Genomic DNA, 17,775 nt, shown 5'->3' on the forward strand with positions numbered 1-17,775 from the left:
TGCTTCTGCTCCTGTCATCAGGGTCTCCGAGGCCAACATTTACCCCCGTCTACTTCCTTTCTGTCTATAAAATATGTATGTATGTAATCCTGTAGCAGAAGCAAGGCAGCATTTGCACGTCTCAGTCTTCAACTCTTAAAACTATTATATAATCCAGCTATCTTCTAATCTAACAGGGCAATGACGATAATGAGATGCTGGTAGGATTCTTCATATTTGTACTGAAAAAGGTAGTCCAAGTCTTTGTTTGATCTAATTGGCAGGTATCTTCCACAAGATGACACCGTCCTCTTTGTAAACTACACACTCTTCAGGAATGTGAGCAATAAAATGTTCATTCATTTCTTTTGCTCAATAAAAAAATTAACATTTGGGAAACCATCAGTCTGTGTCCTTTTCAACCCAAAGATTCTCACCCACTACTTTTGGACTGAGCGTTTAAAAGAGACAAGATTCTTTGTGGAACTACAGAAAGAGAATGGACTTTTTTTTAAAAAAGCTTTAAATAAAGAAAAACAAAAAGCAAGAAAAAGAAACATACTCTCAATTGTGACTGGAGGTGATGAGAAACAAACACAGACTGTCAGTGCAATTAAAGCCCCGTTCTGTCTCAGATGTCTCTAATGAATTCAGTAAATCTGCTTGAAGCAGTGAGCAACTGTTTTGACCATGGTAATTACTTGTGCATTAGTTTTTCATGCTCACCTGACCATGTTAATGAAAGCTCACATGCTCTTTAGACGCAAAGAAAGTATGCTACTAAGGCAAGCTGTTTTTACAGCAGTGTTTTTCACCCCTGCACTACAAAAATTACACAAATTATCATGATTTTACCCCTGAGCATTGTTTTGATGCTTCAGCTGCCTCTGGGCTCTCAACGCTAATTCAGACTTGATGGCATGCATGCAGTGAAAACATAATTATTCACTGTACCATGTAGTCATCATTTGTTCCTTTACTTAGCCTGGGAACTAAAGGAAGCCAGAAAATACTGAGGTGCAGAAACAGGTCATCTCTTCTCCCCTGGGTTTCCTTTTCCTTCTAATTCACACAGTGATGTCACCTAACGATTTGTGGGAAAAGATTATGGTGGAAGCATTACAGAACCTCTGAAAGAGAGTACTTAAACTGTGCCAAGTTGTGTTTTTGCTTGTTTCTTCCTGCACGCATCAAAAATATTGAAAATACTTCAGGTGGCATTTTTGACAGAGAATTATTAGTAGGTTTTGTAGCCTCTCCAGCTTTGCAGGGGAGCCTTTCAGCTCAGTGCTTCAGTATTTTAGCCTGCAGCTGTTTGATCTACTGTAAGCATGGTCATAATGCGGTTTCTGGCAGCAATGATCAGATGTTTCTGATAAAAGAATACCTTGTATAACCAACTGCAGACCATATGCTTATCACCAAACACCAGCCAAAGTCAGAAGCTGGGTGGACACAATGGAGCGATTAGCTGCTAAAGAGTCAGATAGGTCCCAGGAGAGAGTGTGCGGATTTTATACCAAAGAAAATAGAATTTGAATGAATACATGGTGGAAATGGCCTGAACATTTTTCCCAGCTGCATTTTGCAGCTAGAAAAAGACCTAAAAGTAGAGATTAAAGTTTTGTGGCAAACATCAAATCTTCAGTTAATGTGAAGCTTTGACCTGCAGATACCAGATTTAGCTTATTGCAGTTTCTCTTTAGGAACTGTAATAAACAAAGGAAGAAGAACAATATGTGGTTATTTATCTTTGAAGCAGAGGTGACAAATCCAACTTTCACAAACATATTAAAATAAAGACCAAAATGATTGTAGAGTTGACATTTTAAACGATCATTTTAAAACAGCAATTAGCACAGTAAGAACACACACCTACGTGTATATGAATAGAAACAGAGTTTTACAGACCAAAAAAGCAAAAAAGCATTTCATCAATGACAAGCTGATTAAATCTCACGTATTTATGGTGGTTAGGAACCCCAGCTTCCCCCAAATACTTAAACACTTGAAATACTTATAACTATCTATTTTAGTTGTTCAAACACCAAACATATCCAAATAGGCATTAACACCGACAGAGTAAACCATCTTAGAGTAAACTCATCTTCAGCTGTTGCTGAAGCTACCCTACAGTCTTCCTCATCTCAGCTGTTGCGGGTACAACCAATCAACGCCAAGGAAAATGAATGGGGCTCTTGGATTGGCTGCTTTGCAAACGTCAGCTAATAGCGTGTTAAGTAGCAGTGCGCCTAGGTATTTTCAGCTTCCAAAGATGCATTTTCTTTTGAGTATTTTGCTCTATAAAAATCTTCATGAACAGGCAAATGTTCAATTAGTAATTTTTGAGTTATGTTGCACCGAAAAATCTGAGCATAGGTGAATCAGCAAATACTAAGGCATACTTTTCTTAAAACTTGAAAATAGGAGAAAATCAACAAAATAATCTACCCAGATCCTGTTGAACTTCCTTGCTTTTTTTTTTTTTTTTTTTTTTACTTATTTGTCATATAACATTATTTTCGAGATTCAGTTTTTACACCTGGTAAACTTCCTTTGATCCTCCATTTGCCCTCTTTTTTATTTTAATTGCACACTGTGCACAAAACATGTGCTGCCAAAGTCCAGACAGAAAATCAACCAAAATCCTTTTTAAAAATTTAGGAACGCCTGGCAAAATATCGATCAAGTTCAGAAAAAAATGTTGGCTTCTTTAAAGCAAAATTAAAAGTAATTTAGAATAGCTTAAAGCTTTAAGAATACCTTAAAGCTTTAAGACAATACTCTGCCCATTTATGTTTTTCCTAAATTATGAATCTTTTTGAGCTGGAACTGGATCTGAGTTTAAGAGGTAAAAATCATCAGCAAATTACACCAAAGTTTAAACCAACACAAGACAAAAGAAATTGTAGACACAGCTGTATTTTAATTTCTTCTTGGAACCCAGGAGCACAAATGTAATAATGTGTGTGAAATTAATGTGACCAAAAAAAATGAAGTAAGGTGCATTCAATTATTAACATAGTTAATAGAGTTACCTTTGTTCAAATCATTTTCAACTATTTATTTTGTAATGATCACCTCTTAACAGAAAACTGAGGGTTTGTTTTTTTATAAATGTGTGATAAGTTTTTTATTAGAAGTATTGCTTTTCAAGCAGATTAATTGAACTGATAGGAAGATTGGAATTAGAGCAAATCCACTTATCTTTTAACACACAGGTTAATCTATTAACACTTGCCTTTGTAATATGGAGCCCACGATAATTCTTCTTTTATGCAACAATCCATCTAATAATCATTTGATGTCACAGTTCTACAAGGGGAGGAGATAAAAAAATCTCATGGTGCAAAACCAAAGACTTTGTGGCTAGTAGTCGAGAGAGGAGGGAGTGGTAGCAGAGGCAGAGAGGTATAAAAGCAACGAAGGAGGAGGAGGATTTTCAACTAGAACAAGGAAACACAAGGGAAGGAGAGAAGAGTGAGAGAGAAATTTCAGAAAAAAAGTTTAGAGAAGATTTTACAGTTCAAAATATACAACCAGAGGCTCTTTAGCAAGTGTCCATTTTCAAAGCAGGTAAGAAAAAATGCTACTTTATTTTATGTGTTCTGATTAATCTGATAGATTAAACTGTGCAGAGAAATCAGATTATCACCATGTTGAAAGTGCTAAAAGGAACCTACTGTAAAAAGTATGTGAAAAGTAATAAAAAGTATTCTAAAGTTAAAACTTTAATAGCATATTCTGTAATGTAAACTATGAACATTTTGTAAATCACAATCCTAAGATTATGTCTGACAAGCACATTTGTGTTGTTTCTTTATTTCCCCCTTTCAGCTTCATATGCAATTATTGTTCTAAATATCCACTGAAAAACATTAGAAATGAAGAAGCTACAACATGGTTGTTAATGTCCAGTTTTTCCTCCTTTTAAGTCAGCCCTTTTGTGTTTGTGTGTGGGTGTTTGGGTTGTGTGGCCAGATTTCGACAGTGGATGCAGATATGTTTGAGTGTTCCCCTGACAAATGGTAATGGCTAACACAGATGTGTAATCTGAGAGCACAGCTCTATCCATCCAAGGTTTCTTTTTTTTTACTTTAAAGCTCAAAGAAAAGAAGTACGCTGCATTTACTGCTTTGTTTTACAAGAAACAAACTATTGTTTTTATAAATGTAATGAAGTGTGCTACCTGTTTTATGTTTTAATGCCATATTATTATGGCATTAAATAATAATACAGTACATCCCTCTTTTATAGGGATGTACTGTGCTGAACATTCATGACATGGAACATATTTTAACTTAATCATTCCTCCAGGTGGTTTTGCTGCCAAAGATTTACTTTTTTGTGGACTTACTGGCAAGAAACGCATACCAGAGGAGAAAGTCTGGAGGGTCCAGTGTGTCGGCAGAGTGTGAAAATGTCACATAGGTCTCTTCTCATCTTTCTGGGAGTAACTGCAGCCACTGTTCTTACAGTTCAAGGTGTGACACTTAACATTTTGTTTTATTTTGTCTCTCCAATTCATGTATAAATGTCTTCTTTAAATTCACATATACAGTACTGCTGAAAACACCCAACATTTCTTAGAATTTTGTAAGATTGTAATAAATCAAAGTGGTTTTTCTTAATGTCTCTTTGGCCTTTTTAAGGGGTTAGACTTTGGTTGCGTCAGCAATCATTTTCTGTACTGCTTTTATACCCAAATATGACTTTATCTACAAAAATATCTAAGGTTTAGAAATTCGATCAAATGACAAATGACATTTCCAGCTTTGATTTCCAAAGCAAATTCAAAGCAACAGTTTAGTTGTTTAATAGAATATTGAAATAGTTTTTCTGTTCGTATGAAGAGTGAGCATTTTTGTAGCATTAAAATTTTTTTTAAGTGATTTTCAACAAATATAATCACTAGTTATTGAATGTCAGGACAAGCCTAAACAAAGAAGGTGCTTTTGTAACCCGTACAACTAATTCTGATTGCATACTCGAAGATGTGTCTAAACCTCATTGGCCCATCATTGTCTGCAGCACTGGCATGGCCAAACATTGGTGTTGGTGTCCGTAAATTTTTTTTACCAGCTGGTAGCCCTGGCATATTAACTTTCTCTCCCTTTTTCCTTGCCACAGCAGTACATTTTCTTTGTGAGTCTCAACATAGCAGAGATTTATATATCCTGGCTCACACATCACATCGCTAACTTTAAACAATGGATTAGATTACGTTTAATATTTGTGAATAACTAACATCAAATATTGTTTTAGAACAGCTTACATGGTATGTTTTTTTGAACACTCCTGACACAAAGGTATTAATCACTCACACTCATCTATAATGTGCAGGATCATGGAGAGGAGACAACAAAGAGTCTAATCCTGCAGTCTACCACTCTGATGGTGGGTTAATAAAAAAAACTAACCTGACCTGTGTTTTAAACTATGTATTTTTGGTTTGATGTATTATTAAACTATATATGATAGATAAGCTAAACATATCTTTCTTTCTGTAAACTCCACATGTCTAGACAACTTTGACTGGACCACATGGTTCAACGTTGACCACCCAGGAGGCCGAGGAGATTACGAGCAGCTGGACGCCATTCGCTTCTATTACCGTACCAGAGTGTGTGAGACTCCGCGCGCTATTGAAGCTAGAACCACCGAATGGGTCCCAGCCCGGGAAACTGGGGAGGTGGTACACGCAGATCCAACTGTAGGATTCTGGTGTCTCAATGAAGAGCAAAGTCCTGGACGCAACTGCTCTAACTACGCAGTTCGCTTTCTCTGTCCAAAAGGTTTGCACACTTGGAAACTAAAGACTTTAAAAATTGTATTTTATTGTGTGTTTTTTTTTCCTATTACATATAGCAATAATAATATTAGTTGAACAACAATTTGCGTAATTTTATTTTACCAGAAAGAAGTGTAAACACTCAGGGAACCTGGGGTCTATGGTCAAACTGGAGCCCATGTCCTGCTCTCTGCGGTCAAGTAGGTGTGCAGCTTCGCCATCGAAACTGCCAGTCTCAATCAGTAACTTGCAATGGGCCTAAAATAGAGGGAAAACCATGCAACGGGCCTGAGTGTATCAAGACGGGTGAGCCAAGCTTGATTGAGTCACACAAACTATTCTGCAAATGTCTTCACTTGGACATAAACTAATGTGAGAGGAGCTAATGTTTGTGTTTGCTCTCCTTTCTAGATTGTTACCTGCACTGTGTGATTGGGAGAGTGAATGCTGACTGTGATGCTTGCATGTGTGAAGAGCACGTCCTTTTGGGATCTGTGCGAAGCGCCGGTGGTCTGATTGCTGAGGGAGCAGCAATCCTTCGCTCGGGCAAACTCCTCACCCTCACAGACCACAATGGGCACTTTAGAGTTCCTGGAATATGCCCAGATGGCAACACAACACTGACAGTCAGCCTGCTGGGTCACGCAACTCTTGACGTCGTCGTGCCCCTCACCGCTGAGCGGACCTCAGTTCTCAGTGTGCAGCTGAAAAGAGCAGGTATGGATTGTATAGAATAACAAGTCCTATACTGCCTAAAGATGAAATCAGATTTATATAAAACATATAGGAAAATTACATTCTCACTTTCTGACACTAAATCTGACACTTATGCTTTAGGTTACTTGTGATTACGAATGTTATTTCTGGTTGCCCAGTATCAGAATAACGACAGAAATACTTTTTGCTTTTTTTTATATATATTATATTACACACACTCTTATTCCTATTTCTTTTTACAAATTTAATTGAGGCACACCTGTGAATGCATTTCCAGGGAACACTTTAATGGTTTTCTTTGCCGATTTCTTCTGGAGAAAAAAAACAATCAGCTAAGATATCAGGATAAAAACTGTGGCCCTGCACAAGTCTGATTCATTCTTCAGTAAAATTCCCAGATGCCATCTGTTGAAAAATGCAAGCATTAACACTATGATAAATGTCTATATGTCTATACCATTCAGAAAGTAGATAGGCTCTGTGACCCTGAGATTTATGTATTTTGGTGCAAACTGTGCATAAAAAACCCAGAACAAAAGCAAAAGGGTTTGTGAACGCTCATACTGATGCTGTTAAGACAGCGCTATGATCCATATGTTCTGTATCGAGATGGTAGGAAAAGCCACTCAGTGAGCAGGAAGCCAGTAATGGCAAATGATAAATAGCCTGCACTTATATATCACTTCATCTGGTCCAAAGAACCCAAAAGCGCTTTATGTACATTCAATCATTTAATCTTTCACCCATTCACATTCAGATTCACACACTGATTGTGGTTATCTACATTGTAGCCACAGCTGCCCTGGGGCAGATTGAGAGAAGTGGGAACTTTCACTACCAACAGCAGGCAAGGCAGGTGAAGCGTCTTGGCCAAGGACACAACAACTGAGATCACAATTACCCCAAAAGCAACATGCATAGCCAGAAGGCAGTTTGGAAATGCACTCAGGAAAACAAAATGTAATTTCCCTGTGCTTTGGAGACACTAACCTCAGTCTGGCCAAAATTATCACTGTTGTATTTGAAGGAAACAGGGAAGAAGGTCCAAGCCTGAGAACAAGACCCTAAATATGAAATACGGGGCTGGGAGCAACATATTCTGTGGGTGTTCTGCAGCAGGAAGGATGGGAGCACTTCAAAAAATAAATGGCATCTTGAGAAAAACATTATAAAACATTATGTGGAAATACTAAAGCAACTTTTGAAAGTGGGAAATGTTGAAGAAAAAAAAGATCTTACTCCTTATTCTGATAAACACAAAAGATTTAATTATTTCTTACTAAATGACAGACAAGGAGAAAAAAAAGTTACATATATTGTAACTGTTTGTACTACCACTGAAATTTAAAAAAGCCAGGAAAGTAACATTTCTATTTTTTTCCCAGAAAAGCTTCATGTCTTAAGCAACCCTGAGAGTAAAGCCAGGAGAGAGGGACAAAGTACTGCCTTCTGCTGCAAAGTAGCTGGAACACCACAGCCTAACAAGTACCAATGGTAAGAGCTCAACTCAGATATACAACTCTAGTTTCTAGGTCCCTGCCCAGGGGACTTTACATAAGATAAAACATTATTCTCCTTAGAAATGGAAATTTTGTTTACATAATCTGTGAGATGCCTCAACACATATCACACAACACCATAAACATAATTGTAATAATAATAATAATAATAATAATAATAATAATAATAATAATAATAGTAATAGTAATAATAATAATAATAATAATAATAATAATAATAATAATAATATGTAATTTAAATTAAGCGAATAGTAACTATGAGCAGTACTTTCACACATGAGAAAGAAATTAGTCTTGGGTGAAGGTAAATGGGATAGAATATGAAGTAATGTTTCTGTCTTCACAAACTACTGTTAGCTTCGCAGCACGTCTACTATAGCATTTTGTGCACTAAAGTTAAATGTTATCACTTTTTCTATAATTTTTTTTGCTATTTGCGTGAACCAACAGGTTTCATAACAATATTCTTATGGAAATGCAATCCGAGGGCACGCTGGTCCTGAAAGATTTACATCCAGAGCAAGCTGGAGAGTACTACTGCAGAGCAAGTGGGCCGTCCGGCGCCGTTAAGTCCAAACCTGCCATTCTAAAAATCATAGGTTTGTCCTTGACAAAATAACTGAACAAGCATCGATACAGTAGGTCTTACGATATTAACATATGTTTTATCCATACATTTCAAATACAGGTAGAGAGGAGCATTCATGCAACCCCACGCCTGAATCTCACCTCATTCGCCTTCCACATGACTGCTACCAAAACAGCACAAACTCTTTCTACTACGATGTGGGCAAGTGTCCTCTAGGCAAGTGTGCTGGACAGCTGGACAATGCCATCAGGTGCAAAGACAATGTGGCGTACTGCTGTGGCGTGGCAAAGATGGAAGAGAGACAGCTGACGTGCCAAGGCTACCAGTTGCCCACCATGGTAGTGACAGAGTGTGGCTGTCAGAAATGCGTGGACACCAAGGCTGTTGTTTATGGTCGTGCCGTTGCTGCAGACAATGGTGAGCCAATGAGGTTTGGCCACATCTTCATGAATGGAGTCAGAATCAGCCGCACGGGCTACAAAGGCACCTTCTCTGTCCAGGTTCCCCCAGACACTGAAAGACTGGTGTTGACTTTTGTTGACAACATGCAAAAGTTTGTCAACACCACAAAGGTGCTTCCATTTAACACAAAAGGAGGTGCTGTTTACCACGAAATCAAAGTTCTACGAAAGAAAGCTCCTGTGACCATCAGCTCCTCAGAAACTAACACTCTAAATCTCGGGGAGGTAGAAGGCCAGGAAGCAATGGTCCAAATCCAGATTCCCCCTCATTCTTTCTACAAGGAGAACGGAGAAGTCTTTACCGGTAATGTCAATGCAAGTGTTACATTCTTAGACCCGAGAGATGTCACTACTACTGCTGCAGCTTCAAGTGACCTTAATTTTATTGGAGGCGAAGGTGATGTGCTTCCACTGAGAACCTACGGCATGTTTTCAGTTGACTTTAGAGGTGAGGAAAATAATGAGCCTCTAAACGCTGGCGAGGTTAAAGTATTCTTGGACTCAGCTCAGGTGAAGATGTCAGAGCACCTCAGCAACATGAAGCTTTGGTCACTGAACCCTGAAACTGGCCTGTGGGAGGAAGAAGGGAGTCTGCAGCTAGATAAGAGAAGGAGAGGCAAAAGAGAGGAGAGAACATTTTTGATCGGAAACATGGAGATCAGAGAGCGGCGTCTGTTTAATCTCGACGTCCCTGAAAATCGCAGATGCTATGTCAAAGTGAGAGCTTTCCGCAGTGAGCGTTTCATGCCCAGTGAGCAGGTAGAGGGAGTTGTGGTGAGTCTCATAAACATGGAACCAACTGCTGGCTACTCCTCTAATCCTCGGGCCTGGGGTCGTTTTGACAGTGTTGTCACTGGCCCAAGTGGAGCTTGTCTTCCAGCCTTCTGTGATGAGCAACCTGATGCTTATTCTGCATATGTGATGGCTAACCTTGGAGGAGAGGAACTAGAGGCTGTGTCTTCTGCCCCTAAACTCAATCCCAGCCTTGTTGGAGTGCCCCAGCCTTACCTTAGAAAACTAAACTACAGGCGAACAGACCACGAAGACAGCAGAGTAAAGAAGACTGCGTTTAGTATCAATGTGGCAAAACCAAGTCCTAACGCGGCTGAGGAGTCTAATGGACCAGTATATGCATTTGAAAAGCTGAAGGAATGTGAAGAGGCCCCATTTAGTGCTGCACACTTCAGGTTTTCAAGAGTTGAAGGAGACCGTTATGATTACAACACTGTGCCATTTAATGAAGATGACCCAATGAGCTGGACAGAGGATTACCTGAGTTGGTGGCCTAAGCCCATGGAATACCGTGCCTGCTACATCAAGGTTAAAATTAACAGTCCGCATGAAATCAATGTAAGGTCTCGTAACATGGGTGGCACCCATCCAAAGACAGTAGGTCAGCTGTACGGTCTCAGAGACACTCGAAGCATTCGTGATATGGAACAGGCAAATGTTTCAGCAGTGTGTCTGGAGTTCAAGTGCAGTGGCATGCTGTATGATCAGGACCGTGTGGATCGTACCCTGGTGAAGGTGATTCCTCAAGGTAGCTGTAAGAGAGACCATGTGAACACGATGCTTCAAGATTATCTGGTGAACCACCTACCTCTAGCTGTCAACAACGACACCAATGAGTTCACCATGCTGGCACCCCTTGACTCTCTTGGCCACAACTATGGAATCTACACAGAGACGGAACAAGATCCACGCACAGCAAAAGAGATTGCACTTGGGCGCTGCTTTGACGGCACTTCTGATGGCACATCTAGGGTCATGAAAACCAACGAGGGTGTGGCGTTAAGCTTCAGCTGTGGGGATCGTGAAGTGACACGTCAGAGTATCTTTCAAGCTATGCAGAGCTCCCAAAATCAGATAGTAACAAGTGTTGCGAGAGGAGACAACAGGAAAACCAGACGTCGACAAAGGGCCAACACACTCCGCAGGAGCGGGAAACGTAGCGCCAGAAATCCCACAGGAGGAAAAAGATAAATGACTGAAGTTCATGTCTGGAAATAACAAGACACTGAAGCAGTTTTTGATGTTTAAGTGATTTACCAAAACATATTCAAGTTGCAGTTATACTTTATAATAAAAGTGGTCAAAGATTTAAAATCTAAACCTTCAGTATTGATGTATCGACATCCAAATTGGACTAGTGATTTAGGAGTTATAGCTTTTCAAATATATAAAGCCCCCTTTCTAGGAGCTCACTTACAATTACATTTGTTCAAACGTAATTGAACAAATTTGCATAAAACAAATAAACTTCCATTTTTAATACACCGCCTGAAGTCTGAAACATTTCCCCGAACACTGTATGTCTTCAATGATAGTAAATCAGCACTTTACTGTAGTATATGTGGATCTTTGTTGCATCAGTTAATGAAATACAGCTGCAAATTTACACATTTACCAGTTTACAAATTTTCATGTTTTCTTTTAGTTTCTGTGTTATTTTTGCAGTTTACTTTAGGACATTCTTCCATAGTCAATCTCTCTGTAATCAACATTGTTGCACTTAGCTAAATTAAATTAGACATTATAAATTTCTGAGTGGCCCAATGGCATTTCAAAGAGTTTAACTCTCTTTATATACTCTATTTCTTATAGCCAAAGCTCCAAGCAGCACATTCAACATATTCCAAAGAATCCATAGTTTCTTTCTTCTTGCTCTTTTAGTTTAATCTAAACCAAGACTCACCCAACTTGAAAGGCCAAATCTGGCAATAATAAATTAAAAACTTAAATGATCGTTTGGATTTTTTGTTGGTGTGCAGAGAATTTGAGCAGTCAGTGTCACATGTGCAGTAGGTAGAGATTTTGATCATCAAAATCAAGTTGGATTGTTCAGCCTTGGGAAAATTTCAAGATTTGAGTAATCTTTTAACAACTAACAATGTTTTGGTTTTTTTTAGCTTTTTTTTAGCTAAGTTATTACAAGTTAATAGATATTTATGTAGCTTCCCAGTTAAAAGATTGACAGTACATTTAGTTGAAACACTTAGAGCTAACACACTTTGATATCACCTTCCAGGGTTTAAAGCAACTGTATACTGCTTTAGATTCTCAATCACCTAGAACATGCCAATCCTAAATACCAAAATAGAAAACCACTTGATTTTTTTTCTTAAAGATAATACACCTCTCATCCAACAGGTTTCTTCAATTCTGGAAAATTGATACAACTGTAATCCAATTGCAAATGTTAAAGTAGTTCCTGAAAACAAGAATTTATTCCCTCAGAGATTCTCTTTGGTCAAGGTTAACACATTTCCTTGTAATCGTTTCGTTAAACGTAACTGGATCGAATCACAAGGTACTTTTATGCAAGTACACAAAGCAAAATTGACACTTTTATGCAAATTAACATTCAAAACAGAAGTGCCAGTGCATCAAGATTTTTAAGACAGGGTATGCATTACTGGATTTATTTAAATGCATCAAATCCGATTTGAGATTGACCTTACACTAGATGTTATCAGGTTTAGCTACCTGTCATAGCTAAACAGCTTATTGCTCTTCATTATCCCTTTTAGGTTTTAATTTTAATGTTACTATTGTGTATATTTGTCTTTTTTCTAAATTGGGAATCTTATGAAAATCCAACATGTTTTGCAGCCATCCTGGTTTGGTTTTAAGAGCCATCAACAATCTCAGGCTCAGTTGGCCCAATCGTTCACTGGGCATGAGCTCGTTTTTGTACCTGCCAATTTTTTTTCCTGTTACTAACCACAAGCATATCCAGCTTGTCAGACGTTTCAGCTTTAGCTGAATATTTTGGCAACCTGGGAAGCCCCGATAGGTTTTTTTTAATCACTACTGTCAAATGTGACAACATTGTACAACAGGTAGGTGCCAATCACACTCGTATTGACATCAGATTTTTATCATCAAATGTGGATGGGCATTTTTTTCAGGTTCTGTTTATGCACATTAAGAATGACCAACACACAATTTGCTCTCCTGACCAGTCATTTATTAAATTAAGATGCTTAAAAAACAGATGTCATATCTTCAAAATTGCATGTATCGAATCGTCTGTGTAAGATTGGAACTGGTCATGAGCTAGAGAAGAAAAAGGAGAAAGATGCCCCTTTCAACTAACTGAAGCCCATAAGAAGACATGTGGAGCCCATTAGCCTCCGCTCATCACAACTGATACAAGCCTGCAGAAGCAACAATTAGAGACCAGTTGCAGCAAGTTACTCTATTTGCCTGATCTGTTGGTTTTCTGCATTAGTAAAACTCAAATTAGTAAGTTACATTTCTGTCATGCAAAAGAAAATACTTTTAAGCATCGTTTGCTCCATATTTTCAAGGATATTCCAGAGATGTATCAAGAGAATGGCTGTGAGGTTTTAAAGTCACATTTATTATACTCTATCCCTTTTTATCTTATATTGAATGTCATGTGCACTCTGTAAAATTACCACTACTCATATGTTGTGCCGTTCTCAAATAACCCACAATGCAACTGTTCCAGAGATGAATAATAAACTGAATAATTGTTCTGCATTTGGCAACCCAAGAGATATTAACTATATACATTTTTCCTGTAAAAGATCTAACCACACTTCAGTGCGACCTATAATACATGACATTCTGGTTTAGGAATTTGCATAGAACCTTGTTTCTATGTCACTTTACTTACAACTGCTGTACTGCCATTTTAACAGGAGCAACATTTATTTAATAAAATAAAAAAAAAAGAGCCCTGCAAAATTCAGGCAGTAGCAGTTACAGATGTATTCTTCTTTGAAGCTGGGTCACACAACAGATTCCACATGATCGTGTGCGAGTTGAGGCTGAATGAGACGGAAAAGGCCATTCTGTACATTAAGAGTGCTGAGACTGGATGCTCCCAGGTATAGTCCCTCTGGTAACTGAAGCAAAAATGAAAGGGGCGGCACATAGTTCAGATTTCCCAGGATGGCACTGGACAGCATGGGAAGGTACAGCTGTACTTTTGATGGTTAAGAAGGAGGGGAGGAAAGTAGTAAAGGAGCCTATGTCACATGAAGTCCTCGTAGTCCTGGGCATAACCGCCGTCAAACTCTGCATAGTCAAGGTCGTCTCTCATCTGTGCTTTCAGTCCACCTCCTGGTACAACCCCTTTCTTCTTCTTCTTTCCTTTGTTTTGCTGAGAAGAAAAATAAATACATGACTTAAATGATATGGAACATTTTTAGAAAATCTTCCAACTACGCTTTACATGAGAACTAAACTAAACAATGACACATCATAAAGAATATAAAAATTTAGACTGCGTATAATGAAAATACAACATATTCCCATTACTGTATGAACACATAGTACCAAATTGGAGTAGATTAACAGCACCCCCTGCTGCCTAAAGCTTTATTCAAATTCAAAAGAAAAGCATAAAACTTACCTTTTCCTGTTTCTGTTTTTCACTAAGTAGGACTGAAAGTGAACTACTGATTTTCTTCAAGTCATCTACTTCCACTGTAAAAACAAAAGAAAACAATTACTCTAGAATTTGATTTTGTTTTTTCAAGAAAGGCACCAATATTCATTTAATGATATTGTCGGAAATATAAAGTTGTTTTCTTACATGAAATACAAAGTTCCCGAAACAATGAATCCAAGAAACTTGAATAATGGACTGATTTTTCAAACTGCGTTATCTTTTCTTTCAGCAATTTTTCAAATTCTGTGAATTCTTCTTTGGAGGATGGACACATGGCATCAATTCCTGCGACAGTATTAACACCTACAAAAACAAGAACAAAGTTTTAAAATGTATGAAGTCAAAGAGTAAAAGTGCTATTACAGTACAGCACATATTAATTATATGTGCACTAACATTATTAGATACCCATATTTAAGAGGATTTTGGGTGCTTGAGCTCAAGTCATCCTTAAAAACATTCAGAAAGCAGTAAGAAGTTAAATCCCAGAATATGGGGTCATCTCCTACCAAAAGCATCTTTTGCTAGCTCCAAGTCTGCATCTTCCTGTAGTTTCTTGACTCTTAACTTCTCTGTGAGTTGTTCCTCTGGAGTAAGTTCTTCAGGCTAGAATAACACAAACCAAATGTAAAGTTATATTTAAAAAAGGCAACAAAAAAAAGTCCCTTTCATTTGTTGTGCAATGACACTTACTTTCTCCTCCGTCTCCCTTTTCAGTTCTTGCTGTTTCTTCCTTAGCTGATTTTCCTTCTCTTTAATCTTTTCAGTCAACCTTTTCTTTTCAGAAACTTTTGTTTCTGGGGAAAAATCGCATGTGTAACATTTAGTTTTGAAAACAAAGTTGAAAGTTAAAATTGAAAGCAAATATAATGTGCAACAATCAGACAAATGTAAAACTTTACCTGTCTTCTTCACCTCTACTTTTTTCTCCTCCTCTTCATCTTCATCATCCCAGTTATCCTGTAGACAAATAAAAATTATATTGTTAAAAAGATTTTAATTTTTTTTATTTTATTTTAAATAAGGTCATAATAACGTTCTTGATAAAGGCACTGCTATAAAGTCAACAATTCATTCAGAACATAAAATGAAACAAATTTGAAGATTATACAAATTACAAATTTCTATGGGATATGCCATCATTTGTTAAATCATACCAGACTTTGTTTAAATTGTTAATAAATAAATGTCAAGGAGAAAGTCAAATTTAAGTCAAAAATAATGTTCTTTGCTTCTATCTACTTTAATGTCCACTTCACTTTCCATTTATGCAAAACTTTATTGTACCAAATACAAAATAAAACTCTTGAAATTATGAGATAGATTGACTAAATAAATTAAACTAATTATTTATCAATCAATGGGGTTGTCTTACTTTAAAGACAATGTACATGATCTTTCAGATACTACTATAGGGATGACTACTGTAGACAAATGTTTTTCTCTTTACACCATAATCTGTTTTCTAAACCTAGAAAATACTACAAGCCAAAAAAGACAACCTGGAAACCCTGACGCCATATGTGACCGACAACAATTGACTCTGCCAGCTCTTTCCTAACGAAGTTTCTGGAAAGAAAACAAGCCAACATTACTGCAAGGACCAACTGTAATCCTCTGTGTCTGCAACTTAACATCGGCTTATATCTTTATAAAACCTAAAAGCTCCCCGTTGTTTCGTAAAGTTTTGGCCTAGTTCTTACTTCAGTTGAGTCATCAACCCACTGGATGATTTCCTCTGAGGCTAGAGTTTGTTAGCAAGCTAGCGATGCCGCATGCTGAACGTGACTCAAGCTGGAGGAATTCAAACTGAACCGGACACCTTCCTCCAAATATTTAATGCAAATAAATTTGTTAAAATAAGAAACTTTTGTCACCTCTCACTAAACATTTCAAAAACACGACATAACTCGGACTGTCAAACGTTAAATCTCACTTTTAAAAGCAAGCGAACTTAGAAATAAGCAGAATGCTAACAGCTAATTGGCCCGTTAAAATGCTAGCTTGTAGCTAAGCTATTGAAATTTACCCAAAGAGTTTCATCACTATAAGGAACTCCCACACAAAAATTGTATTTTTAATCCTATGTGATCAGTTGATATGTTAACATCAAGCGTATAAGCCGTATGTTTTAACTCGAACATTGGCCTCTGGCTAGCCGAGTAACAGGCTGTCTTTTAGAGCCACATGAGTTAGCCGTCAGCTAGCACAAAGCTAACCCGAGATTCGGCTTGACAGGGAGAAAGGAGCCGCGCAGAAGCATGGCGTAACAGCCGGGAAGATAGTATTTCAATTAATCGACAAATAACCCGGAATTCCACACCAAATACTCCTCAATCCAACTTCGCAAATGCAACGAAACCCAAAACGACATACACGAATCATGTTAAATTACCTTAACGTCTTCATCTTCGTCCTCGCCTTCCCATTTGTCCAGCACTGCCGCCTTTTTAATCGGCTCCTCCGGCTCGAAGTTGTCAGCGTCTGTAAAACCAACAACATAATATTCGTCAGGCCAATCCACATCTAACGACTGAGTTTTACACCAGCAGAATGTTGGGCTGTCTAAACAAAGTCTGCTAAAAGCGGATGATGCACATATAGATGTCCTTCCTAAGTTAGTTTCTCACCCCAGTCCGCCATGTCGGCTGTGTTGGTTGTGTTTGACAGGCTCGCAGTAAAGTCAGCGCTGCAGCCCGTTGGCTGGCCACACTCAGAAACTGCTCCCACGTTCTGGACGTCACTCCCGGATTAACTCCCGTCACCACTTCCCCAGTGCGCTACCCTCCACTACCTCAAACGACACAGACCTGGTAGGCACGAATAACATGAAATCCACCCCGCTTCGTCATATTACTGAAAAAAATATATAAATTATGGAACGGATCTCATAGTTACTATTGAGACTGCCTTACACATTTGGGTTATGATTTCGATATGAGCAAAAAAAATAAGACAATAGTAAAACATAATCCCCTCTGAAACAGCTTTATACAATTTTAAAATACACAATTATATATATATATATATATATATATATATATATATATATATATATATATATATATATATATATTATTGTGTATTTTAAAAATTGTTTTTAGTAGTAAAAATTAAATGTTACCCCTCACAGCCAGTCCAAAAAACACACATCTATATTTACACTGAACACCCCCTTGGGTCTGCATGAAATGGTTCGTTCCTGCTTGGCGCACTTGACGGTGACGTGTTCAGCAGCAGTCAATGCAAGACAAGAACGACTGTGGCAGTTACTATGCTGCTAAGAAAAATAA

General features: G+C 37.9%; 2 protein-coding genes across 4 annotated transcripts; one reads left to right on the forward strand and one right to left on the reverse strand.

Annotated features, from left to right (window-relative positions):
• The first annotated feature begins 3,401 nt into the window (after positions 1-3,401).
• Positions 3,402-11,331, forward strand: cilp (cartilage intermediate layer protein, nucleotide pyrophosphohydrolase). Of its 2 annotated transcripts, XM_008405177.3 has the most exons (9): positions 3,402-3,555; positions 4,297-4,463; positions 5,323-5,376; positions 5,505-5,774; positions 5,897-6,076; positions 6,182-6,487; positions 7,873-7,981; positions 8,458-8,606; positions 8,696-11,331. In XM_008405177.3, exons 2-9 carry the CDS (start codon positions 4,400-4,402, stop codon positions 11,038-11,040), a joined length of 3,477 nt encoding a protein of 1,158 aa, XP_008403399.1. In that variant the 5' UTR covers positions 3,402-3,555; positions 4,297-4,399; the 3' UTR covers positions 11,041-11,331. The 2 variants fall into 2 exon arrangements, with proteins under 2 accessions (XP_008403399.1, XP_008403400.1); XM_008405178.3 differs by lacking the exon at positions 5,323-5,376.
• A 1,674-nt stretch (positions 11,332-13,005) lies between these two features.
• eif3jb (eukaryotic translation initiation factor 3, subunit Jb) lies at positions 13,006-17,299 on the reverse strand. Of its 2 annotated transcripts, XM_008405180.3 has the most exons (9): positions 17,113-17,299; positions 16,878-16,966; positions 15,985-16,051; positions 15,385-15,442; positions 15,176-15,279; positions 14,992-15,088; positions 14,627-14,785; positions 14,444-14,517; positions 13,006-14,191 (listed from the first exon to the last, which is right to left on the reverse strand). In XM_008405180.3, exons 2-9 carry the CDS (start codon positions 16,889-16,891, stop codon positions 14,063-14,065), a joined length of 702 nt encoding a protein of 233 aa, XP_008403402.1. In that variant the 5' UTR covers positions 16,892-16,966; positions 17,113-17,299; the 3' UTR covers positions 13,006-14,062. The 2 variants fall into 2 exon arrangements, with proteins under 2 accessions (XP_008403402.1, XP_008403401.1); XM_008405179.3 differs by lacking the exon at positions 15,985-16,051 and having other exon boundaries at positions 17,113-17,296.
• Between the last annotated feature and the right edge of the window lie 476 nt (positions 17,300-17,775).

The sequence above is a fragment of the Poecilia reticulata genome, chromosome 3 (assembly GCF_904066995.2).
Source record: "Poecilia reticulata chromosome 3, P_reticulata-male-v2, whole genome shotgun sequence".
Taxonomy (NCBI): domain Eukaryota; kingdom Metazoa; phylum Chordata; class Actinopteri; order Cyprinodontiformes; family Poeciliidae; genus Poecilia; species Poecilia reticulata.

What these genes read in the sequence shown, in the direction of transcription:
- eif3jb (XM_008405179.3), bottom strand. An exon ending in AGTAGAGGTGAAGAAGACAG is followed by an intron (nt 15,280 to 15,384) that starts GTAAAGTTTTAC and finishes ATTTTTCCCCAG; the next exon opens with AAACAAAAGTTTCTGAAAAG. An exon ending in GCTAGCAAAAGATGCTTTTG is followed by an intron (nt 14,786 to 14,991) that starts GTAGGAGATGAC and finishes TTGTTTTTGTAG; the next exon opens with GTGTTAATACTGTCGCAGGA.
- cilp (XM_008405177.3), top strand. Translation starts at nt 4,400, where the DNA reads ATGTCACATAGGTCTCTTCTCATCTTTCTGGGAGTAACTGCAGCCACT. An exon ending in TGCAGTCTACCACTCTGATG is followed by an intron (nt 5,377 to 5,504) that starts GTGGGTTAATAA and finishes CCACATGTCTAG; the next exon opens with ACAACTTTGACTGGACCACA. An exon ending in TGTGCAGCTGAAAAGAGCAG is followed by an intron (nt 6,488 to 7,872) that starts GTATGGATTGTA and finishes TTTTTTTCCCAG; the next exon opens with AAAAGCTTCATGTCTTAAGC.